At 39.7% G+C, this 25,597-nt stretch overlaps 1 protein-coding gene across 10 annotated transcripts in view; it reads right to left on the bottom strand.

The window, feature by feature from the left end:
* LOC101484952 (dedicator of cytokinesis protein 9) overlaps window positions 1-25,597 on the bottom strand; it is a 65,268-nt gene that overhangs the window by 12,448 nt on the left and 27,223 nt on the right. For 5 of the 10 annotated variants that reach the window (XM_076880147.1, XM_076880149.1, XM_076880150.1 and 2 more), the window contains exons 3-37: window positions 22,972-23,061; window positions 21,128-21,210; window positions 19,090-19,159; window positions 17,041-17,136; window positions 16,008-16,142; window positions 15,688-15,862; window positions 15,360-15,418; window positions 13,869-13,943; window positions 13,632-13,772; window positions 12,639-12,983; window positions 12,466-12,548; window positions 11,764-11,886; window positions 11,592-11,671; window positions 11,309-11,496; window positions 10,677-10,742; window positions 9,946-10,038; window positions 9,299-9,410; window positions 9,008-9,126; window positions 8,197-8,283; window positions 7,997-8,086; window positions 7,738-7,853; window positions 7,567-7,636; window positions 7,355-7,480; window positions 6,894-6,965; window positions 6,653-6,799; window positions 6,343-6,426; window positions 6,140-6,251; window positions 5,869-6,047; window positions 5,605-5,718; window positions 5,353-5,464; window positions 4,985-5,115; window positions 3,736-3,850; window positions 3,587-3,653; window positions 2,993-3,040; window positions 2,396-2,532 (exon numbers count right to left, since the gene is read on the bottom strand). In XM_076880147.1, the coding sequence (XP_076736262.1) occupies window positions 2,396-2,532; window positions 2,993-3,040; window positions 3,587-3,653; window positions 3,736-3,850; window positions 4,985-5,115; window positions 5,353-5,464; window positions 5,605-5,718; window positions 5,869-6,047; window positions 6,140-6,251; window positions 6,343-6,426; window positions 6,653-6,799; window positions 6,894-6,965; window positions 7,355-7,480; window positions 7,567-7,636; window positions 7,738-7,853; window positions 7,997-8,086; window positions 8,197-8,283; window positions 9,008-9,126; window positions 9,299-9,410; window positions 9,946-10,038; window positions 10,677-10,742; window positions 11,309-11,496; window positions 11,592-11,671; window positions 11,764-11,886; window positions 12,466-12,548; window positions 12,639-12,983; window positions 13,632-13,772; window positions 13,869-13,943; window positions 15,360-15,418; window positions 15,688-15,862; window positions 16,008-16,142; window positions 17,041-17,136; window positions 19,090-19,159; window positions 21,128-21,210; window positions 22,972-23,061 (3,940 nt within the window). Of the gene's footprint in view, window positions 1-2,395; window positions 2,533-2,992; window positions 3,041-3,586; window positions 3,654-3,735; window positions 3,851-4,984; window positions 5,116-5,352; window positions 5,465-5,604; window positions 5,719-5,868; window positions 6,048-6,139; window positions 6,252-6,342; window positions 6,427-6,652; window positions 6,800-6,893; window positions 6,966-7,354; window positions 7,481-7,566; window positions 7,637-7,737; window positions 7,854-7,996; window positions 8,087-8,196; window positions 8,284-9,007; window positions 9,127-9,298; window positions 9,411-9,945; window positions 10,039-10,676; window positions 10,743-11,308; window positions 11,497-11,591; window positions 11,672-11,763; window positions 11,887-12,465; window positions 12,549-12,638; window positions 12,984-13,631; window positions 13,773-13,868; window positions 13,944-15,359; window positions 15,419-15,687; window positions 15,863-16,007; window positions 16,143-17,040; window positions 17,137-18,257; window positions 19,025-19,089; window positions 19,160-21,127; window positions 21,211-22,971; window positions 23,062-25,597 lie in introns of those variants that run through there. The other 5 variants (XM_076880151.1, XM_023154008.3, XM_012924446.3 and 2 more) reach the window with 4 other exon arrangements.

Raw genomic sequence — 25,597 nt, 5'->3', positions numbered from 1 at the left:
TGATTTTGTCACCATTACCAACTCCACGAAGGAGTCAGTAAAAGACAAATCCGTTGCCGCCAAGAGCTCGGGAAAGCATGGCTACATTAATTCAGATAAACACAATATTATTTAGGTCCAAAAAATAAATAAAAATAATAATATCCTACTTTAACTACAGCAACATCTGCTTCATGACCACATTTTAGCACAGTACAACTCACCCCAGCTACACACAAAGTACTTTAAGTATACTCTTAAGCAGAGATGGGCATTACTGCGTTACAACGCAGTAATGCAGTAACGCGTTACGAGTAAAGTAAGGGATTACTATAGCAAAAACGGTAATTAGATTACCGTTACTTTACCGTAGGAACGCTGCGTTACTGCATTACTAAAACCGTGATTGTTTTTGCGAGAATGTCTCATGACCATGATGTATGCGAGTGCGACATTCCTGACAACAGCTGTGTGCAGATCAACAATGGATAATATATCGAGTGCGGAGAGAGTATGAGCGTGCAGTGTTTAAAGCGTGGAAGTACTGACCTTACTTTAAGTTTGATTCCATAAAAAGTGACAAAAACATTAGTGTCCGTTGTGCGTGGGAAGAAAACGTCTTTTTACAGCGAAAAAAAACCCCTAAACTTCCGAGCAAGCACAGAGTGCACTATGATGTAATGGGAAATTCACAGAGAAACTCGCAGATTCTTCAACTGACCGCTGTGGCACACCTGCACCAGGGTAAACCTCCGCCTACCCTACTCCTGCTTCACAGGTGAAAATAGAGCAAAAGGACCGCTAGTCTTTGATTTTATTTATTTTCTGCTGTGTTTTACTTCCATCTATTTGAAAGAGTGAGTGTAAACACAAAAAATATATATATTTTATGTGCTGGAATGTGCAGAAAATTTTTGCTTGATGCATAAAGTTAAAAGACTAAAACAAGTTTTAAAAAGGGACTTTTCCATTTGATTACATTTTGTATGATGGATTATGTAGAAAAAGTAGAATTGGGCTGAAAGATCTATCGCTTTATCACCTCTTCAGGTTGTAAATCGTGTTTTTAAAAAGTAACTAAGTAATTAATTACTTTTGAAAATAAGTAGAGTAACGGGATTACTTTTTTGGGGAAGTAATCAGTAATTAGTTACTGATTACTTTTTTCAAGTAACTTGACCAACACTGCTCTTAAGTATGTTGAAATTCAACCTGAAAGAAGGAAATAACATTTCATACATACTCTAAGTATATACAGTACATTCTTGCCCAAATGATTACAAATAAAACATCAAAGTGCGCTATTACAAATGACTAGATAAAAATAATACAAATGTGTATATTTTCAGTTGTGTCATTATTACTGAAATTAAATGACGTAAGAAGTTTTAGTTTAATAGTCTTGGTTGTAACCCAGTTAACTCTTAATAAATCAATTTTTTGAAGGTTAGGGGTGTTTTTCTACAAGAACAGTTGTAGTTCGTGTACTTAAAAAGTATAGCCTCATATGCATCATCATGCTATCTCAAAATCTGTTATGTGTGCTTTGCCTTCATACTGATTCTGTCTCGTTAATGATTTACTTTTATATGCTGGTAACCCTACATGTAGGTTTCACCTGAGTATTGGAACATCAAACACTTTGTTTCCGGCATTCCGGCATTATGCCATTCTTCAAATGTTTTTAGAGAATAAAAGCGTTACCTAATGATTCAACAAAATAAAACGACTTCCTCATCTTTTTTGAAGATGGAAAGTTCTTAGAGTTCTGTGTCGTTTGTTTTGGTGAATAATTATCACATCAGTGATCATTTCATTTGTTACCTGTAATACTTTAAATGTATGTGTAGTTTCTGCTCATGTTCAAAACATTTAAGACAGATGTGGGATGATTTTTAGGAATCGTGTACATCTGTACTTGGAAAAAATTCTGACTGAAAACACAAAAAGAACACAAAACATTGCCTTAAGATTAGTTATCAAATTAGCAAACAAGACCTCTAAACTCAAAAAACGTCGATCACAAATTCTTCCTTTTGGTTTTGCCAAATGGTGGGACAGAATTCCAAGACAGATGGAAAAAACCAGATCATTAGTGACATATCTTATCCAGCACCGATTGCAATTCATAGATTATTGTCTATAAAACAAAAAAAGAGACACGTTGAGCTTGACCTTGACAGTTTAGGTGAAGAGCCATTAGGTGATCATCATGTGCAAGTTTTGCTAAACCAGTACTGTACAAAGTAAATTGTGGCCGGGCAACTAGATGGCTAAGTCGGATAAACTAACAAATATTACTACATTACCAAATTTAGACTAAATTATTGGGTATTTTTATTTATATGTTTATTTGTTTTTTGTTGACATGTGGAAAGCATCCATTTAATCATCCATTTCAGGTGGGCAGGCCTACTGTTGCTAAAGGTGTGAGCATTCTCCAGAGATCCCAGCTGCTGCAGACGGGCGTGGAGGATCCCAGCTCTGTTACGAGACACAGGGAGAGTCAGTGATTTCCTGTCAGGACCTACAGGCCCCGCCTCCTCATGGATCCTGTTGGAAAACGGAGAAGTACTATTAACTTCAAGCTTGAATGACTTACTTACAGCTAAGTCAGAATAAAGACACACAAAAGGGTATAATACTGTTATTTTAAAGCATCACTTACGGAGGGTGTTAATGGTTGTACAAAATAAACCATGGACACATGAAATAAATAAATGTCTAATATGTAATGTGGTTTTAAACTGACAGAGGCAAAAAGAATGTCATGCATTTTGTTAAGCAACCAGCGAATGTAAGATCGCAATCTTACCCAGGGAGGGGCCATAAAACAACTTGCCAGCAATGTTAAAGATCAAAGAACAAATCAAAATCCAACAGTTAAAAGAGTTACAGAAGATTCGCTAAAAGTCTCTGTTTAGATATGAATCACTAATTGCATGGAATGCCGGCAAAATTAGTTTAAGTTCAAGAATTCAGAAATCAGCAGACAGAACAATATTGACTCTACCTGGCGATGAATCTCTTCCCCATGTATCTGAACTGATAAAGGCAGACTCTGCAGGAAAAACACAGGTTTTATTATTCACAAGTTATTACTTCTAGTACCCATTTGACCCCTGCAGAGCTGGATCTGTATCGGAATCTTCAAACAACCCTTGGATTTGTTGCTGCAAACTCGAGATGTTACACCAAATGTCTTAAGAATATGATAAAGGCAGACAGAGTTTTGGGTATGGTCTTATTCCCTCTTCAATCCAGGAAAGTTCTTTGTGGTCAAGCTAACTAGCAGATGGCAAAGTCCAGCAGGCTGGTGCAAACAAACATGATCAATTATGGCTCTAAACAAAAAAATCCCAAATGGCAACAAATGAAATTCTAAACTCAAGGCAGAACAGTAGTCCACAAACTGGCGCAAGCATCCCTTTGTCAATATCTTTTAGTGACGCTAGCGAAGTCAATGTTCATTAATTTGCGTACTATGACATCTAAGACTTGCTAATACAATCTATCTTGTTTATGTTATCTAGAAAAAATATTATTTAGAAAATGTTCAGTCACTCTTACATGTATGTAATAATAAAAAGGTTCTTTCTCTACTTACTGTATCAGTGTGAAGAAGTCCATTAGCTCTGAGGAAGCAGCTTTACTCCAGTAAGTAAATAGGGCCTCTGAGTATGATGAAATTACATGAAATTAGATTATTAGACCATAGCACGTGTCAAAATCACATATGAATCGCATGGTTCCTACCCTCTGACATGTTCTTTAGGATATGCAGAAAACACATAAGCAGGTTTTTGATTTCATCCTGGTCCAGTTTGTCAGAGCGCAGCACAGTGCTGCCCAGGGCTGATGCACACGGATTCTGATGCACAGGAACAAAGTAGAGAAAACTTTTACTTATCAATCTTTGGAGTACTGAAAAAAATCAACCTTTTAAGAGATATAACCCATCACTCAAACAAACCAAACTTTAAAGATGAAAAATGTCAAATACTTTCTTTAAAAACCTGTCTACTACTGCAGACAGTAACAACAACTCCAGGTTTAAAAAGCATAGAAGAAAAGAAGTGAAAAAGCAACAAGGTCTGCCAATCTTACAAATCCCAAATTTGCAAGACTCTGTAATATGAAAAACACTCTGAAGGGGTCACACATGTCAAACAGAATACTTGTAAAGTTAAGTTTTCCTCATGATTTGCATCCACCCTCTGGGCTGGAGCTGCCTTGTTATAATCACTGTCATTGTCCTGCAGTAGGTCAAGCAGGGGAACAGTGAGGAGAGAGAAGTCCACGGTGACCCGCTTGGTTGCATGATTAAGATGAGGTGCGACTTGGTGTTCGGGTTCAAAAGAGAAAGGGAGCACATTGATAGAATGCCTCCTGGTAGATCTCTCCTTTTGGTGGAGTTGGGATGTGATGGAGCACTGGTGGGAGGAGGGTGTGGGTATGAAAATAATAGAAAATAAAGACACATCTCAAGAGACCTTGAAGCTTACAGATGCTGCTTTTGCTTTGTTACTATTATGACTCCAACAGAGTAATGTAGTCTGTGTCGTGAAACAAGGCTTTTATTTCCCCGTCTCTGGATATTTCTGGGAGGTGGGGCAATTTTTATATTATATGTCCAGGTTTAGGACATATAATATAAGGATAAGGATAAGCGGAAGTGAATGGATGGATGGATGTCCAGGTTTAATCTAGTCTACCTGAGTAGTTCTCAAATAGTTATGTTTTTGTTAACCTTGAGAAATGTTTTCTATGTTGCAGACTATATCTTTTTCAAAGTTCAAATAAGGCCAGAATTTCCACTACCAGTAAATATTTTATTCTCCTTATTAATCAACCCTTATTATCAATCCCGATCCTAATCAGGTTAGTCTGACTTTTTAAGAGTGATGTTAACATTCCTCTATGCCACTGACTCATCTTTATTTCATCAAGAAGAAACAACAACAAATGTGCCTAAGGAACTGCCATGTCACAAGTGGTGACCTACCTTTTCCAGAGAGTTGGTCCTGTCACTGCTCTTGCCCAGCAGGCTGTTCCCAGAGTCGGTAGAGACCAGAGAGCCTCTGGAGTCTGCATGGTGAACTGAGCTGGCATTGGTAGTGGAACTTTGAGGAGAGGCTGCAAAGGGACCGTAAAAAAAAAAAAAGTTTTTCACCAAAAGTAAAACCACAAAAACACATTTTTCATTTGTGATCATGGTGCAAGATCAGTAAACTATGATTAAAGATACAGTTTATTCATTTTAAATGATATTGGAAAATTATTTACAACTTTTATTTTATTTTATTTATTTGAAATTATTTAAATTCGACACATTTTTATTACTCAGTAATGTCCTTATAAGAAGGGAAACACCTGTTCCAGAGATGACCCCAAACACATCTTTGTGGAGAGCATTCTCTATGCAGCTGCCAGGTTTCTGAGGAGTCACCATAGAGGTCTGTACCGGAGAGTCCTCTCGTGGGTTCTGGGACAGAAACTAAAATTACTATTGTGAAGTGCTCTAGTTCTCACTTAAAAACAATAAAGAGAGAAACTGCAGAACTGAGGCATGCATTACAGATGCAAGCTACCATTCAGTTTACAACCACTAGGTGTCAGGCTTACATTTACATTACGATTGTCGAGAGGCAACGACTCTTTGATGTCAAGCCTATAAACATTTTCCTGAAGCAGGCCAAACAGAGGGAGGTAGAGAGTGGCAAGTCTGGCCTGCTGGCTCTGCAACAACAAACCTTGAGTTAAATTATTTAAAGCTGTCAAATTGAAAAATTATTGTGTCACTGGTTAAACTACATCTAACATGTACTTTTATGGAAATGCAGCAGATGGCCAAAGAGAAGGATAATGGCCAAGAGCTGCAGAACTTACTTTGGAAGCATAGCGGTCATCAAACGTGTGTTTGATCATCAGTCCCTTGAGCACCTGGATGGCAATCTGACGAATCTCTCTGGACTCCTGAAGTGCACTACTCACCTCCCTGAGCAGCAGTCCCACCAGGAAGTGGTTTCGACAGAAGTCATCAGTCAGCAAGTAGTCCAGCTGGAGATCTGTAGCAGGCATTTATTAGCAGGACAAGGCAAGAGCAAAAAAAGATGCAATGTACAGATGAAGTCAGTGCAAATTGTGGGTTTTTTCTTACCCTGGAACCTCTGTATTCTCCCTTTCCAAAAAGGCATGGGCAGATTTAAAGGTACATAGTGCTCGTGGTTGCAGACCTCCCGCAGGAACTCAAACTTGAATTCATATAAGGTCTATAAGAACCATAAGAGAATGTACATTTTAGGGTTTTATATTAACTTCAACAACCTGTATCAAATCTTTAGAGACATTATGCCTGCTAACCTTGGGGTCTCCAGGAACAAAGCAGTTCAAGTAGTTGTTGATCTGCTTAAATACAAAGCCTCTGTTCATGAAGGTGAAGCAGCGCTGTGTGGAAAAGGGAACAAATATAATGAGCGAAGATTCATAAAAAAAAAAGTCCACTTAGTTTTCTGAAGTTGAATTAACTTATCATTTCAGTCTTTTATAAACAATAAGTAGTAAACAATAAGTAGTAAAAATGTTTTAATGTTTAACCTCAAAACAAAGAAAATTTGAGATATATTTCTACATAAATATAATATATAAACTAAAATAATCAGCTGGTGGCAACCTTAATGAAAATTGCCAGGCTGTGGTTGGCATTGCGAGCTGCATCGAGATTGTCCTTATATTTCTGGGTGATGTGTGGCATGAGCATATTGACCAGAGTCTCTACTGCATGGTAGTAGGATGCAGAAAAGCGCTGGTTCCTGGAGACCTGGACATAGGATGGGAAAAGAAGAAAAAGATTTGGAGGAGTCAGGTTTGTAAGAAAATGGCTTAAGGACAAAAGGTTTTAACAACAGATCTACCTTAACCTTCCCGTGCTCTATCAGATAATGAGCCATGGATTTCACCAGACCTTCAAAGAAGTACCAGGAGTGCTGCAACCCAGAACACAGTGTCAGTGAAAGAAAGAAATACGATGAATGTACAAAATGTGAATTATTTTGAAAGTGAATGTTGCATGGAACTAGAAAATGACATCATAAATATGTCAACAAGAATTTATTCATTTATTTTCTCAAATTTCAGTAACAGATGTAAATTTTGGAGAACTCATAGCAACAGAATATAATGTTTGTAGATCTACTATCATGTATTACCTATTTATGTTGTTTAATTTAATTTTAATTTATTTTTTTTACAGGTAAATTGAAAAAAATAATCATTTTACAAAGATTTGTGGATTAGTTTAAAAATATTATTTTATTTTTCTTTATAAGTCTCCTTTAATTAGCTTCTGCTGATTGCCTTTTGACAGATGAATTACCTTTAGAAGCTTGTTGCTAGTCAGAAAGTCTGTTGATGGTTTGAGAATGGCTGTCATGGCTTTTGCCAGCTCCTCATGAACAGTTTTTACATTGGTGAAAGAATAGGGTTCTGGCTTCAACACAAACTGGGTGCAGAGAAGGGGGCGGGGAGTGTCAGACTCTGAAACAGTGAATATCATCATTGTGATAAAATTCATAAGACAATAAGCACCTTGACATACGATCTCAGGTAATGCTCAAGTCCCTCTTCATGGCACTGTGCTACCACATGAACCATCACCCTACAAAGATAATGAAATAAAAACAAAACACAGTTCAAAAGTGGCGCTGAAAGGCAGACGTTCTATGTATTTGTGTGTGTGTGTGTGTGTGTGTGTCTTGCCTGGTCACATTTACAGCCACATCCTCATGTGTGGTTCTGGTCAGGACACAGAATAGCTGGTTGAGAATGGTGGGCAGAAAGTTTACCATCATGTGACCTTCCATTGCATGGAGACTCTTTAAGAGGGAAGTAAGAAGAAAAAAGTCAATAACTGTGGACTCTTCCTGTCATGATCCCTTAAATGCTAGATGAAAAGATTGTTCAACAGTGTGTGTTCCATTTTCCTCAGGGTATTAGAAGTAAATGGAGCTCTGAATACCTTCAGGTATTTAACAAGCTCTCCCTCCGAAGCTTGTTCTGACATCTCCATGCTTTCGCAGTGGTGAAAGAAGTTATGCAAGTGCTGATCCTAATAGAAACATGTCATATCGATGTTTAGATTTTTTTTATTCTATAAAACCGTTGTGAGTAGGCAGCTAACATTAACTGCATGGATATATGTGCTATTTGTGTACACACCTGAGTGTTAACTGTGGATACAAGATGAGTTGAGACTTTGAAAAGGGGTTTTCCTCCATCCACCCATTTGATCTCCAACCCAGAGTGCTGCAACAAGTACACAACTATTAACTGCACTAGATATTAAGTATAAACTGCAGTACAACAAATAAACACAGTGATGTTCTTTTTGCATATACTGATTTATAATATAATAACGTTTATCACAGATTAATTGACAATAAGCCTTAATTATTATTGTTCCTCCATGGCAAGTACCCATGCTATCAATATACATATATCATATATCAATACATATATCAATCTACATCAATATCTATCTCAAGCAAGATGGATAGCTACTGTATAACCTCTGATTGCAGATGTTTGGGTTTCAACTTGCTAAATTCATCACTTTATTATTCTGAATAGAAGCCTGGGTTTCCCACATTGTCCTTTCACCATTTCCCAGCAGGTTAATTCCTGTCTACATATGCTGCTTGATTTACGGCCTTACCTTGCTAGAGGTAAATAACACTTAGTTGTCAAATAAGGATATGTTTAACAGATCTGTCTTGGTTGTCTTGGTTGATACTAAAATTAGCTTTAGGAAAATACAAACAAAATATATAAAATTAAACAAGACACCAGAAATGAAAGGATGATAGGATGCCACGCTGTTTGATGGAAATTGGACTTGTCAACCTACAGAGTGCTGAATCAAAGAATTATGAAAGAATTATGTGGCAGGCTAGTCCACTACCTATCTATAGTCTACACCATACTACCTACAAAAAAATAAAAGTTCATTTTTGTTGTTGTTGTCTTTTACCTTGTTCACACCATCCTGGGAGCTGAGGTACCCAGCAGGTAGATTGGCAGCCACAGGAAGTTGTTGTTCATTCGTGATAACTCTGCCATCCTTTAGTAGAGGCAGCCATACTTGGCCAACTGAGGGTTAAAAAAAAACCCAGCACCATTAACATAGCACCAGTACTGGAATAGAGGCAGCATAAGAATTAAGATTTGAATATTAAATCACTGTGTATCTGAATCAAACTGCTACACACACAAACAGCTTCGTATTCACTGAGGGTTGATGTGACTTAAACTGATGGCCCACCTGGAGTTTCCACCACGTCTTTCTTCTTGCTGTTGCTGTCACAGCTCACATGATAGAAGGTGAAGAGAAGGTGATGCTTCTCATGCAGTTGAGTAGGCAGCTCTATCTTTATCTAGAGAGAGCACAACAACATAGTTTGCTAATACCGAAGAAGCTTTGCAGTTGTAGAGTTCAAATTTGCTCAAGCAACATGAGAGGCAATGAGAAGTATTTTGTTATTTCAAAAACAAAAAGGTTTGAAAAAAAAATTGCTTAATCGTGCAACATATCTGACTCTCTGCTGGTAGTTTGTAGCTATTTTTAATCCATCCATTTACTCTCTTCCACTTATCCATATCAGGGTCGTGGGAGGGACTGAACTCTATCCCAGCTACCACAGGGTAGGTCACCAGTTTGTCACAGGACAACAGATACAGACAGACAATCATTCACACTCACATCCACACCTATGGGCAACAGTATCACCAATTCACCAAACCCTACTAATTGCATGTCTTTGGACTGTAGAAGGAAGCCGGAGTACCCAGGAACCAAATTCCACTCTGATGGTGGAGGCAAACTCAGGACCCTCTTGATATGACATGCAGCCCTATTAAGCCATTGTATCTATTAAACTCTGATTGTGAATAACATGAGCAGAGAAATACCTCGTCATAAAACTCAGGGTTCTGCTGATGGTGGAGGACTGCTGCATATGCCTGCTTAGTAAATAGAGGCCCTCCAGGACAGCCATAGATGCACTGCAGTAGATTCAAAAAGTAGGAGCAAGAAATCATGTGAGGACAGGCGGATATCTTGTCATGCTCATCGTGTGGTTTAATATGTTGTGGTCGTTGGTTTATCAGCTAGTTTGAGCTGTCAAGATGAACAATCCAAAGTCAAGATTGCAAAGCCCTAAGATTAATTCTAAGTCAAGGCAAAGAAACCCAAGTCAAAACAAACTAGTCTGTAGTCAATACAAAGCAGATTTAAGTTAAGACCTAACATTCAACACCAAGTCAAAGAATAAAGGCTTCAAAGCCATACTATTATTAATTATTATGATTAAGATGATGATAATGATGATTATTACATAAGTGTTGCAAGAGAACATTTTGAGATCTGCTTAGTAATTGTTTAAATAGCCAAATGTGATAATATCTGTGCAAGGCTTGTGCATTGTAATTAGCTAATATCTATTTTAGGAAAAGTACCCTCTCTTGGAGAGGACATCAATTAGTCTAAAGTGCACCCGTGAACCCTTGAGTGTTGATGTCTTTTGTCTTCTTGTTTAGAGCTTGCCGGGTGTCTAAATAAAGTGACCTAAGTATATGCCTCTATTACATCTCGTAGTTTTATGTTCTGCCTTGGAAGTATGCTATATAGCATATAAATGCACCTTCAGCGGCTGGGCTTCATCCTCATCAGAATCCTTAAATTCAATGCAAACAGCAATATTTCTTGCCTGAAGAGGGAAGAAACAGATAGAACATAAGAGAAAAGTAAGACACATTTCCACGATATCCCAGGTCACATAGAAGCAATTTACCAGCAAATACTTTTCCTACTTTGCCTCTCTGAGTCTATTTCAGACTGTGAAATAGACTTACCCGCTTGTTACAATAAAAGGAGGGAGAAATCTGTAAAGATCTGAGAGCTCACAATAAATTGAAAGAGAGTAAGAAGGCGCAAGGGAAATAAGATCGGTCGGTTTCCTGTTTGGAGCTGACTTAGTGAAAGTAAATGTAACAATCTTGTATTGATGCACTAATCAGAAGCAGCTGCTGTGCATTATGATAACTATCCAGCTCTGCAGCTTGACTGGAAGAGCTTGAAAGAGATCCCAGTTAGTTTCATAGGCTAAACAGAATATCTGCCAAACAAAACCATTTATTTCCTAAAATGATTTGTCTTAGAAGTTTCTCTTTAAAAGATGAAGCAGTGTTTGTGAGGGTCATGCATCGACCAACAGCTCAAAATCAAAGGTATCTTGTATTATTAGTTATTTTGATGCAGCCTTGTTGTGAGTACCTTAGCAAAGCATTTCTGCCCATCGTACTTGAGGTGTTTTGGATAGACATAAAGGTGGTTTTTATAGATGGTGAATGGTTGGGAACACTTAGCAATACAGGGCACAAACTCCTCCACTTCCAGAAGAGCACTGCTTTGCCCGTTTCCTTCAAAGTTCCCCACAGGGATGTAGGAGGCAGTGACACAATCTACAGGAAGGAATGATAGTCAGAATCCTTGTGGATACAATTTGATAACTGTAAATAGATACTCAGAAGTTATGTTATAAATTTGAAGATTTTACTGGTTAGATCTGGGGGCACACTGTCAACTGTTACATCCAAGTTCCCTAAGAGCACAGGGAGCTTAGCCATTTTCTCTGGTCTGTTGGGAACAAAGAAACAAATAATTTTTTGCAAAACTGTATCAAAACATGTTACAGAGAAACAAGTGACTAGATAAGAGAAAGAACGTACTTTCTGAAGTCGGTAAGCAGTTTGAACATGTCCTCATCTGACAGCTTGCTGCTGTCCTGTCTGTAAAGAGCTGAGAATCGTGCACTTTTGTCTAAAGTGCCTGATGCATCTTTAAACACAGGCCTGGGGAGATAGACACACCCAAAAAATAAAAATAAGTGAAATTACTGATGAGCACATCTAAGTTCCACAATACTGGTTTAATAACGTGTGTTCCTATAGAAAGTCTTTCCTTTAGTCACACTTTTCACCTGGTTTGGTTGCTGTATTTCAACTATAACTCCCTATTTTCCTCAACTACAACAACATTAGAAACAGGAACAGCGTTATACTAGCAAGTCAAGCCAAAGTTAACAAAATCCACAAATCCTCAAAGCAAAAACAAAACAACCCTCCACCTACCATTAATATTGTACATAAAATATGTATAAACTCATAGCTGGATTACATTTTTTAAAGAAACCAGACTACTTATCGTCTCCTATTTCCAACCCATGAAGGCATAGCACGAGAGGTGAGCAGTTGTTTGTTATAAGCCCTCTCTCATCACACATTTAGATCAGCACCAGGGACTGTCTTTGATGGTATTATATACACCAGCATCTCACTGAGCGACGGCTTCTGCAACCTGAGATCAAGACTATCATCTAACACTGAATTGAATAGGTAAATTGATGGTTTAAGTATAAGGTGGCTTTATACCTTGCAGCCCAGCCAAATGGCATCCTGTACTGGCCCAGTCGGCCGCAAGCTGTCTTGGCATTCTTTAGCACCTTTTGAGCCATCTACACAAGAAAACAGGGGATTTATTTTGGCAATTACCAGCATAAGACAAGAAAAATACACTTCATATCCTCATCTTCATATAAATGTACCTTAGCAGAGTCAGAGCTCTTCATGTAGGGTTCAGTGCAATGGGCGATCCCTCCCTGTAGGACCTTCTCAATCCTGGCCACTAGGAAGATTTCTGGATGGGGGCAGGTGACTGAGAATATACCCTGTTTGGGATACCGGACAGCCCCCTCTGGGAGCCCACTAGCTAACCTGTGTTCCAAAACACTATCATTACTGCTGCCACTGATTTGCTGGTTGGATCCACTACCATGACTGGATGTCATCTGTCGAACCAAAGGGTGGTTGAGATCCACATGGAAGTTGGCCGAGATCTTTCTGTTGTTCTGGACGTCAAAGAGGGACAGGATCACATAGAACGGCTCCACCTTTGACGATAGAGGACAGGAGGGAAAATGTTTTGAGACAGAGATGCAGTGTAAGAAAAAAGTAAAAAGAAAGCTGCAATTTAACCCTGGAGAACCCATGGGGTCAAATTTGAACCCATGGTTTCCCTAGTAAACCAATGGGGTCGGATCTGACCCCATGGGTTCTCCAGGGTTAAGGGATAGTCATTCTCCTAATGCACTTCTGATTTTCCATTAAGACTAAATGTACCATTGAGGTAATTTATCTTCCCTTTCACTCTTTCCACCAAGCTTTTCCATTACACAACACCATTTGTGTGTGTGTGCATGCATTCAGAGCAGCTCAAGAGCTAATGGCTGTATTGTCCCAGCTGAGCGTTGAGTGTTAGAGTCAGAGACAGAGACCTTGGAGTGACGACAGGAAACCAGCCTCAGACTGGTGCTAATGCATGGTAGGAGGCCAAAGCTGGTTTCCATGGTAGAGAACACTGCGGGGTTTTGATGGGGGCCAGCCAAGTGGGTCATCTGAATTGTCTGTGATCTTCTTAAGTGATTTAAACCTCACCATCATTTGCCAAAGGATATTTGTCTGTTAAGCTGAAAGTTTGTGTGCAAATACAGACACATCCAGCAGCTGCATTTGACTGCTGGGTTTTCACTGATACATACATTAGTTGTTGGCCTTTCATCATTCTCAGCAACACAGCCCTGCAGGTTAAACAACAGGTCATGACAGCTGACCAGGACTCTTTTCCCAAACTTCTCTTCAAACTGTTGCACATTAGGCTCAATGGCAGAAAAGTCTAGTTTCTGTGGAAATAAGAGTTGCTGTCAGAAGGCTTAAATTATCTGCTGCCACAACAAAAATATCAGTCACAGCGATGCTACTGAGAAATCAGACAATACCTGAGTGTCAGGGTCCAGAGTGAACAGCTTGAGGCGAGCTTCACTTCTCATCTTAGATTCAATATCTCTGGCAGTCTGTGAAAAACAAAGCAAAATAAGAATGCATTTCCAATTATAAAGTAGTAACAAACAAATTATGTTGTCCATTTTAGACATCTGGAGATCTTGAAGATGTGGCATCAGTTGAGTATTCTCTTGATACTGTATGTCTTTTCTCTTTTGCTTCACTCCCAAGCTTGCCTTGGGTCCAGTTTTGGATCTTCCTTCTTACTATTACCAAGTGCTTTCTCATAGAGGGTTGTTGTGGTTTTCTCACCAATATTGCAGACTCTTAGTGAAATATCACTAAATGCACAGTGTAGCAATGTTCTGCATCTACTTCCCCATTATATCGTCTTTTGAAACCCCAACCGGTCGCAGCAGATGGCCGCCCCTCCCTGAGCCTGGTTCTGCCGGAGGTTTCTTCCTGTTAAAAGGGAGTTTTTCCTTCCCACTGTTGCCAAAGTGCTTGCTCATAGGGGGTCATATGATTGTTGGGTTTTTCTCTGTATCTATGAAGCGCCTTGAGGCGACTTATGTTGTGATTTGGCGCTATATAAATAAAATTGAATTGAATTGAATTGAAAACTATCATCGTAACGAATATCATACCTAATTCCTTAGTGATTATTAAAGTATTCCGATTCTGATCATTTATCCTTCCAAAAGATTTTTAATTTAACTGACATTGGCTAAATACATTTTATACAGCATATACAGTACCTAACAACACAGTGCTTTTAAATTAGGGGCAATGCAAAAACCTGTAAAGGCAATGCTAAGACATTACTTAATGTAAAACTGCTTTGCCTTCTGTGTTAGCAAACCATTAGGATTTATTTGAAGTTGTGTTTCAGGGTATCGGAGAAGAGCTCTATCTCCATCTGAATCGGGAATCACAATGAGGTCTGGGTAGCTCCCACTATGTTGTTGTTCACATAAAACTAAGGCAAAGAAATCCCCACAGATCTCAGAATTCTGAGATTAAAGTCAGCCCAGAAACACCAAGTGGCTACAACCAACAGCGAAGATCAAAAAGCAGTAAACACCTGCGTACCGATCCCCAAACATTCAGGAAGATCTCCACCAATGCCCAGGGCCCCCACCGTGACTCAACAAAAGGGCAGGCAGCACCGGCACCCATAAAGAGGAGCTCATAGCATATGCTATAGTGTCACAAGTGCTAGAGTCTCAAGTGTGATCCCAGACTACTAAATCCCATTTTTAGAGATCTAGCACATTATATTGGATGTTTCCTTGGTAAGCACAAAGAGGAAAATGTGGAGGCCTGGATCCTTGAAACAGCTGGCCTAATGGTCAGGCCATAGTTACAATACAGACAGGCTCCAAGTGATCTCTCAAACATCAAAAATTCAGTATACATCCACAGTATGAGGACTGGTACTGTACATGCCAACCATTAATATTATTTCTGATGGACTAACAAGATACCTGAAAGGTTTCTTGAAAATCTCCAGTGGAAAGTTCTGTTTTTCCATGTTCCTCATCTGCTGGAGAGATCAACATAAGGTCTGTTAGCTGTGGCTGCTGCATAAAACATAGTAATGCATTGGTCTCTTGTATTCAGAAGGATAACTGAAAGGAAGTAAAAACATGGGTTATAAAGTTAAAGAAGTACATTTCAGCAAATCGAAGAATCCCACAGGTGCAGCAAGCTTCAAAAAATATAATCAGATGAAAACAAATGCAATTACAAACACAAGGCAGGCAGACAATAAAACATATAAATAATTCAGACAAAGTGTTAAAAAATACATACCATCATTCAGATCGCCATTTTTTTTCTCCTGCATGGCCTGTTCAAAGCTGCTGTGGAGAATCTTGTTGAGGGTAGTGATCCACTCCTCCATCTCTGCTTCACTGTCTGCAGCCAGCAGAAATGTGCTCTTATCCTGCATCTTCAACTCAAAGGCAAATCGACGCACTTTACTGTTCTAAAAGAGAAGAAACACAAACACAGCTTCTGTAAAAGTGGTTTTAATCTTTTTGTTTCCAGTGGACAGCTAACAGAATGCTAACTTTCCTTTTGCTGCATTCAGTTTAACCACCATCACTACCACCACCACAGCTCACCATTACCTGAACAACTCCCATGCATGAGTCAAGGAAGATGGTTCCTTTGGGATCTTTGGAGGTGTTCTCATCCTTGTAGAAGTTGAGGTTGTAAGACCCATCCCCCAGCTGAGCCAGATGGAAGTACCTCCTCTTGAAGGACTATGATGACAATAAAGAATGTTAACATTCCTAATGGACTAATTTTCTCTAAAAAATACTAAAGAACGGAGAGAGAGCATGGGAAAGCTTGTGGGTAAACTGAAAAAGTAAGCAAAGTTTTGAGCTATCACACACAAAGACTAATCTGAGTTCCATATGTTCACAGGGGAAAAAAGGATGCAGGGAAAAGTAGTTCGGTAGGGTTACTGAACCGTCATTATGCACTGAGTATTTTTTTCTTCAGTCGCTTTTCTCACGCACTGCGTGACTATACACCTCTCTGTATTGGATCATCACTTATTATTCATCTCTGGCTCTCTTCCACAACATGTCTTTGTCCTGTCTTGCCCCCCCGGACCCCAACTGGTCGCTGCAGATAGCTGTCCCTTGCTGAGCCTGCTGGACGTTTCTTCCTGTTAAAAGGGAGTTTTTGCTTCCCACTGTCGCCAAAGCGCTTGCTCAGAGGGGCTCATATGATTGTTGGGGTTTTCTCTGTTATATTTGTATTTTGTAGGGTCTTCCTTACAATTTAAAGTGCTTTGATATATATAAAATGTGATTTTTTTATATACAAAAACATCATGGCTGGATCTTAAGACAAAATGTTTTTTGATCTTCCACTTGACGTTTTTGTTCCTTAACCCTCAGAATCATTTAAGAAATTCCAAATGACCGTTTTACTGCATCCCACCTCAACCTGGTTTTCAATAAATTGCATGCTCAAAAATGTTTTGTCTCACTTCCATTTCTTCTTGTTGCACATTGAAGCTCTACTATATCCAACCATTCAAAATATAAATTTTTGTCATTTTTCAAGTGGTCTTAAACTTCTAATCCGGACTGTATATATAAACAAAGAAAATGTAAATTTCTGTCATTTTCAGTCTGCTGTACTCACCCGCATTGTAACAGTGATTGCACCGTTGACGTTGCCTTTAAAAAGCCAGCCATGCTTAGACACTCCTCCTTTCTGAGATCTCAGAGAGGCTGTGTCCTGGAGGAGGAGATTAAGGGGAAAATAAAAAAATTGTCTGGTGTTGCTATCCTTGTGGGGATATCTCATTGACATAACCATCAAAAATGTATGCCTAACTCTAACCCTTACCCTAATCCTAACCATAACCCAATCGTAACCCTGACACTAAAACCACATTTTGTCATGGTCCTGAGTCTGATGACTCAGTGTTTTGTGTTTCCTTATATTATTCTATGTTCTTGTTTATTCTGGTTATGTCTTTTGTTAAGGTTTGCCATTTGCTAGGTTTCTGTTCTGTGCCTACCTGCTCCCACTTCTCTGTGTTCCCTCTGTCTATCCATGGTGTCACAGTGTCTGCTCGTGAATCTGTCTGTTAAGTTCAGTGTCTTGTCTGGTTCTGTGTCTGTCAGTTTCCTGTTTTATTCTGAAGGTCTCTGTCTCATGTGAGTGTTCTCAGCTTTACATCTGTGTCTAGCCGTGATTTCTCCCAGGTGTGTTCCCCTCCTGTCTTCTATCCCATGATAACTCCTGAGAGTATTTAAGCCCTGTGTGTTCTGCTGCCTGTTGCTGGTTTGTCTGTGTTGCTTTCCCGAGTCTCCAGGTGTCTTTGTTCTGGGTTCAGGTTAGTTTTCCCAGTTTAAGTGCTCTTAGGTTTTGTTTTGTGCCTGCTACATTCTGGTTTGTGTGTCCATCCTTATTAATAAAGCTCACTCGCATCTGAAGCTGCCTGCATCTTGGGTCCTCTATTAAAACTCACACGGCTTGCCCTGCTAGCCGTGACAGCACAAACCAGCCAACATGGACCCAGCGGCATTCAACCAGAAGACCTTTGCCGTGACATTATTTACTCCGTGGAGAAACTCTTTCAACTGTGGCTCAATCATGAGGGAAAGGAGTTTCATCACGCTGTGGAAACAAGGCTACAGCGATTCATTTCCAGGATCCCCTGACTACTGTATGCGCTTCACCCGCTCGTACGGAATTTCATCATCAATACGCTACACCTTCACCCAGCCACAACTGCTTCGCTGCCCGGCCCACCGGAGGATGTTCTGCCCGGCTCAGCAGCAGCCGCTAGCTCAGTCTCCAGTGTCACCTGCTCAGCAGCTGTGCCTGCTGGTTCTGATCAGTCTCTGCACCTGTTGGTTCTGTGTTGGCCACCGCTGAGGGTCCGAGGCGCCCGTTCAGCAGTCTACCTCTGCAGGAGGGTCCAAGGCGCCCGTCGGGCAGTCCGTCTCCGCAGGAGGGTCCGAGGGGCCCGTTGGACAGTCTGTCTCCGCAGGAGGGTCCGAGGGGCCCGTTCGGCCGTCCGTCATCGCTAGAGGGCCCGAGGAGCCGCTTCAGCCGTCCGCCATCGCTGAAGGGTCAGAGGAATTGCTTCAGCACCTTGTGTCCGCTGACGGCTCTGCTGTGCGGTCAGCCCCCTGAACTGCTCGTCCTCCGGGTCGGCCTCCTGAACTGTTTATGAACTTCTCCCTGTGCTCCAGTGTTTTTGTGGATGTTTTGTTTTTGGACTGATGCCTTCAACCTCGTGGGGACCTGAATTTTAGTCCCCACAAGGGCTGTTGGTCCCCACCAGTATAGTAAGAACCTGTACACACATTAAGATAAACAGTGCTGTTGTGCGCCTATTAAGGTCCAAAGTTGAAATCGTTGTTAAAGTGTCATAATTATTGGGAAGAGATGTGCCTTTGAATGCTACAAACAGTGTGGATCTAGAGCAGTAAAGACATTTAGCTTGTAAAAGAGTACTGAAACTAAACAAATACAATGTTTAGTAATAAATTAAAAGCTAAGTGCGCTCTGTTACACTTCCTTGTATTTGAGTTTCTTTGAAGAGCGTTTGGTCAGTCCTAAAGGAAGAATGCAAAGTCACACTTATAAGCTCTGTATCTTACAGGAGCAGAAGTGGATCACAAAGAAACTATGGGAACAAGCAGCTGAAGACGAGTCTGGAATTAGTCATCTTACCTCATCTTTTTCCACATCTTCATCCACCTCAAACACATGAGCCACCAGTTTTTCAGGTCTCAATACCTTACTGAAAAGTTTGGGAAAAGATAATTCAGCCTTGGCTCACTTAATTCAATTTCATGTTAAACCATCTCACAAACATATGTAAGAACTCTTACATATGTTTGGGGCAAATTCTTGGACCGGCGCAAGACGGACGAAAGCGAAAGCATTTGCCAAGAATGTTTTCATTAATCAAGGGCAGGGATAGCTCAGTAGGTAGAGTGGTGGCCCCATGATCGCAAGGTCGGGGGTTCGACTCCACTGAACGGCTACCCTGAGGTACCCCTGAGCAAGGTGCCGTCCCTACACACTGCTCCCCGGGCGCTGCACTGGTGGCTGCCCACTGCTTCACTGGGTGAATGGGTTAAATGCAGAGGAACTATTTCCCTATGGGGACTAACACGCACACTTTACACTTTACTTTACTTTACAACTCTGAGACTATTAAGTTTGAAGTTAAACACTCAATGAATGTTTAACTCTTTAGTTTAGTTTTAATGAACTATACTAACCTTTATCCCCACAGCACATTGATAACCTCACTACCACTTCAGCCACATCTTGTAAGGTAATTCTTCTAGCAAGATGTTGATGAAATCGGCAGCTGTTTCTCTACTCTAGCTCAAACACCAGTGGCTCTGGGGAACTAGAACTATAAACAGTGCCAAAACCAGCTTGCTGTTACTCTGCAATGTCTTAACCATGACATACATCTGTAATACTCATTTCTTTTGTGAAGTAAAGGCTCATCCAAGGGCACATATGCATTGTGGTATTTTCTTTTTGTTATGATGCCATTGGGCAACAGCTATCCAAGAATAGTTCTACTTTTCCTTGGTAGGAAAACATCGAAAGTGTTCTATTTTTACTGTGGAGCTTAGAACCACCAAAAGAGAATCCAGCGTTTGATTGAAATAGCCATTCCCAAATCTCATAGGGCCACCCAATCTTAAATCTTCACTCTAACCAAAATACAAGAAAGAAATGTATATCCTAAATATTTTATTCAACCTCGACCGGTTGCAGGTATTTCCCATTTTATTTAAATATAAATAAATGATTTTTTTTTTTTATAAATATGTAACTTCAATTTCAAACTGAAATTCTGTTATTACAGAATAATGTAATGTGCCACCAGGAGGCACCAGTTCACACTTTGGGACTTGTACACAAAGGGCAGTGCCACTGAACACAGTGAGATTTACAATATGTTGTGGAGGCTTTTAGAACCATAGGGCAAGCAGTACAGTAAGAATATATATGCAAATCAAATCAAATCAAATCACTTTTATTGTCACATCACATGTGCAGGCACACTGGCACAGCACATGCGAGTGAAATTCTTGTGTGCGAGCCCCACAAGCAACAGAGATGTGCAAACACAACAACACAAACGAGCAAAATACAAGAATGGCCAACCTGAAACTAATAAATATATGTACAATATATAATAGTGTATTCATTTCTGGATGTGTATACTAAATATTTTCCTACGTGTGTGTGTGTGTGTGTGTGTGTGTGTGTGTGTGTGTGTATACACATTTTTACAAATTAAATAGTAAATAGTAAAAATAATAATAATAATAATAATAATAATAATAATAATAATAATAATAATAATAAAATATATAAAATATACAGAGTTGAATATGTGCAAAACAAGTGGCACACACACACAAAGTGTGATGAGCTAAACAAATTTTGCTAATCTGCTATTTGTATATAGATGATTTGTTCTAACAGCAGTGTGCTTAAGACAAATCAGACTTATAAAGGCAACATGCTTTTACAAGACTTGCTGAGAATGATAAAAACAGATGTGGTGGAGTGCCCTTCTACCAGCAACACTTACATACTGTCTTTATTAATTTCACTGTAGTGTTTGAAACAGAGTCAGTAACACTATCATTGGCTACATGAATGCAGCATTGATAGACTGTTGAGAGCGTGCAGTCTGATGGACCTGTTAGCAGAAGCCTTCCGGCATACTCACTTCGGAAGCTGGCGGAAGTCTCCAGCATACTCCTCATACTTGTAGTTGACCACGTGCCAGTCAGACTTGTAGGTCGTGATACACTGCAGGTACATGAAGTAAAGAGGTGGTGAGGGGTCTCTTTAACAAAGCATATACAGATGTGTAATTAGATTTATTAAAAAAATAATCTAGGAAAAGTATGGAGATGTTTAACAACATTACAAAAATTATTTTTAATTGGGAATAGATGGCCCTGTTGATGCAGGAGCGTCAGCAGATGCACGCTTTGTTCACTCTTCTGTTATTTACTAACTAAATATTATCTCTAGTTTACTAAATGTCTTACTTTACTATTTATAAATGGAATATCTTTGATTTTGGGCCATTCAATGATTAAAAGGAGTCAGTATAGTAATCACCTGGTTCCTCTCCCCTCATCACTTCTTGTGTATCTTCCTTTGTCCTGTCTTGGGTCATCTGTATTGCTACGTGTTCTTGTAGCAAAGTATTACTTATATTGTTATTCCAATGATTTCCGAACTTGGACTTGCTGGTTTGTCCTCATTTTATTCCTGGACTTTGTACACCCATTGCTAATCAGCATTAAAAGTTTATTTATGACTGCCTATGAGTCCTACATTTGGATCCTCAAAACTAATTCACCCCTACCTCTGGCTACATTTATGAAACAATACTGAGATATGGTATTTCTAAATATCACATTATAGTTTGCATCCAAATAACATCTGACCTCTGTTTACTGCATTACAAACTTTTAAAGTACAGCTATTCCCCTAAAAGTAACCCAGCGAGGTATCTGCCTTGGTGGAAGAAGATCCCTCCTTTATACTTTAACACAGATTACAACCAATCAGTCACACAACAAGTGTTGTGTGACTGATTGGTTGTAATCTGTGTTCCACAGCCAATCTGTGGCTGGGTTGTGGGGAATTAAATACTTATTTCACTCAACGACATTTTGTTTCTTTTCAAATGAGCAAACCTAGAATTTTAGCAGAGAATCAAATCATTCAAAGTAAACTTAAAGAATGAATCCTTTCAGAGCACTTGAATGTTTTAATTAAAACACTGTTATACAAGTTTATAGTTAATATGCAGAAAAAGAACATGATTCAATAAAAAAAACAGCTATTCAAGATAACAAAGCATAAAAGAACATGTTTTTGAGGTAAAGAGCAGTTTAAACATAGCTTTATTATTTCAATGTGTGCTCATCAGTTCTGTGTTCACAAAATGTGAGGGAAAAGGGGGTCATTAAAATGTAGAATAACAAATTATGAAACAAAACATCCCATGTGTAAGGAGCACAGCTGCTCCAGATGTACTTATGATTTCACTCTTGGCTGCAGCTGTGGGGGAATATCACCTATCAGGCTCTATCAGGATGCACCCAAACCAATCTCAACACACAGCTCTTCTGAAACTACATGAACCACCAATGAACTATAGGCTCCATCTGTGGCCAATCTACTGGACTGTTAGCAAGCATGTAAGGGCGGGGAACATGAATGGAAGTTCATCTGAAGGGGAGCAGAAAAAAATTCCAGCACACATGGTATGACTTGTTTCTAGTGGTCAGATAACATTTGTCTTTTTCACTTAGATTTGACTGAAATATAATTAGCTCTCTCGTTGCCAACCTGCCACAAACAAATCAGAGTATGTCCCTGCATGGATTTGTATCTGAAAATACAAGCCCCCTTTGATGAGTCTTCAAAGAGTGAAATCCAGATACACAATCTGGATGCCTACTTTTGGCTGAAAGGTGAAATCATGGTGGTGCGGTTGAGTGATAAATAACGGACAAAGCAGGCTTGCATCCAGATATGTATTCGTTTTACCTCTTGGACAAACAGTGAGTGAGCTTCTTTCTCTGCAGTCTCTGGCACAGTGGAAAACAGAGTCCGGCCCTGGCGCTGCAGGGTGGAGATCTGAGGGGAGACACAGAAGGCAGGCCTGAAAATGAGGTTGGCACAGCATATCTAGGTTTAGGTTTTTATAAGACCAAAAATTCACTTTACTCTTGTTTGAACTATTGAACTATTGATCCCTATTGGGGGCTTCTCTTTGTACTCTTTTTCAAAAGAAGGTAGGCAACATTCTGGCCTCCTTAGAGCCAAGAAGGTTCACTGCTGTGCTCAGTTACCCTACAGCATAGTGGCAGCTACTTCCTATGCCTCTGTGATTTTTTTATTTCATATGATGATCGTATTATACTTCATTGTGGCTCCACTGTGTATTGGTTTACACATTTCCCTAACAAGTGAGCATCCCCGGTTTGATCCACAGAGGAGACACAAATCCCTCAGGTTGATCTGATATCCTTGTGTTGGTGTTGTTCCCAGATCATCATACTAAATGCTGTTCCAGGATCAACATTGCAAGTGACCAATCAGAATTTTGTGACGTCATAGTTTTGCGACTTCGGGAAAAACTGGCGTAAAACAAAAAACTGTACTTAAGCTGCGTGAAACCGCCTCTGTCCGCCGATCAACAGACCCTGACCCTAACCCTAACCCTAACCGTAACCCTTTAATAAACAGTAAGCAGAATTGATATTGTCCTTGCAACATTGGAATTTCATAAATGCACGAATGGCTTGGAATAACGTCACAACAATGTGATTGGTCACTTGCAATGTTGAACCTGGAACAACATTTTCATGATGGTCTGGGAACAACACCAACACGAGGATATCAGATCATCCAATCCCTCAGGGGGGCTGTGTCAGGAAGGGCATCCGGTGTAAAAGAGTGCCAAATGAAATGTGCTGAGCTAGCCATTATGCTGACCCCTTGTGAATAAGGGAGCAGCTGAAAGTAGCTTGGTAAACTTGGACAATATTAAAAATGCATTTTAATAATGAAGTGAAAGGAATCATAATGATTACTCAGAGAAATCCTCTGCTACAGAGGATTTATGGCAGCCAAACGTTACTCCAACCTAATTCATCTTTGCCAGCCTTATTAGAGTGAGACATCCAGACACAGATGACGAGTGATAATCCAAAGCAAAGGAGCAAAAAGCACCTCAGGCCAGAAAAAGACTGGCAAGACTTTCAAGCTACTGGAGGTTGTGCTACCACTTAGTCTTCTGTTTTTCTGCTCAAACCACAAAGATGAGTATGCAGCTGTGGCACAATGACCTAGTTTCTTCATTCCTCCATTAGCAAGCATGTCTGACCAGCTCACGTTCACATCAGCCATCAAAGGTATGCCAATAGATAAACTGGGCTCACTTGAATCTTCCTGTGTGTAATCCTGCATAAAGGTCCAATATAGTTCTTATATTTATAATGTGGAAAATTCAGATTATTCAGACTGATATTTCAACTGTTCAGCTTCATTTCCTCTATGACTCTACTCTCTCTCTATGGATTTATTAATGGATTATATATGATTTGGAAAGACAATACAGTATATTAATACAGAGAAATATTATAAATATAGTTCCCAAAATATCCATCTGCTGCTGTAACATCCATAATGTATAGACAAGCATAAAGGACAAGTTGCTCTTTAAAGGTGGCTAAATTTACATTTTTGACTGTGAGCAGGAACTGCTGGCAGCCAGTTAACATCATTCCTTTCACAGTCATTAAAACAGGGCTTTGATGACTTCCACCAGACCAAAGGAGTGTGTTCCCACAGCACTAATGTAGGAGGACAGACAAAATTTAAATACTTATAGGGCATAGAGATCACAGAGGCCAGAGTGGTAAAGGGTAAGAAGAGAGTCTCCTGAGGTCAACCTTCTTCTTTGGAAACTGAAGGTACCAGTAAGGTGACAGTTGGAGATCTGCAAAACTGCCCATGAAAGTACCATTTTCACGTAATCCCATTTAATTTTGTTGTTTTTAAAATACAGGCATTACCGTATTCTGCTCGTATGTGCATGCAGAGATACAGACCAGCATTCTTAGCAGGCTGATAAATGTGAACGTGGGCGTGTGCTCATATGTGTTAATCTGTGCAGCACGTGCACATGCTACACCCACATGTCTGGCTAGCTCCCTCCCTTCTCTATGGGCCCAGTGATGTAAAACATATGGCAGGTTAGATGGACATACTGGGCGAGACCATGAAAACACACACACACACACATTCACTAATCACTATACACTGCAGACGGCCTTGTAATGAAACCCACCCATCATCTACTGATTACGAAAGAGTCCAGAGGGGAGTTGTAGACTGTAGATTTCCCACCACATACTATTGTTGCTATGAATTTTTAATTAATTTATTTTTTTTTACTGTATGTGGCATTGACATGAGACAGTGAGCCTGTACAAAACTGCTCATAAAATGTCTTTTTCATGTAATTAATTACTATACATTTTACCCAAATTTATTCAAATAGGAAGAAATGGTGTCTCTGTTAGAGATTCATTTTAGCCATGGATTAAGCCACATTAATCCAGCAGGAGAGTATATGTGGGTTTGAGTCCAGCACAGTAGTGAGCCC

Source organism: Maylandia zebra, linkage group LG23 (assembly GCF_041146795.1).
Source record: "Maylandia zebra isolate NMK-2024a linkage group LG23, Mzebra_GT3a, whole genome shotgun sequence".
In the NCBI taxonomy this organism is placed as follows: domain Eukaryota; kingdom Metazoa; phylum Chordata; class Actinopteri; order Cichliformes; family Cichlidae; genus Maylandia; species Maylandia zebra.
This window is presented reverse-complemented; position numbering and strand designations above follow the sequence as displayed.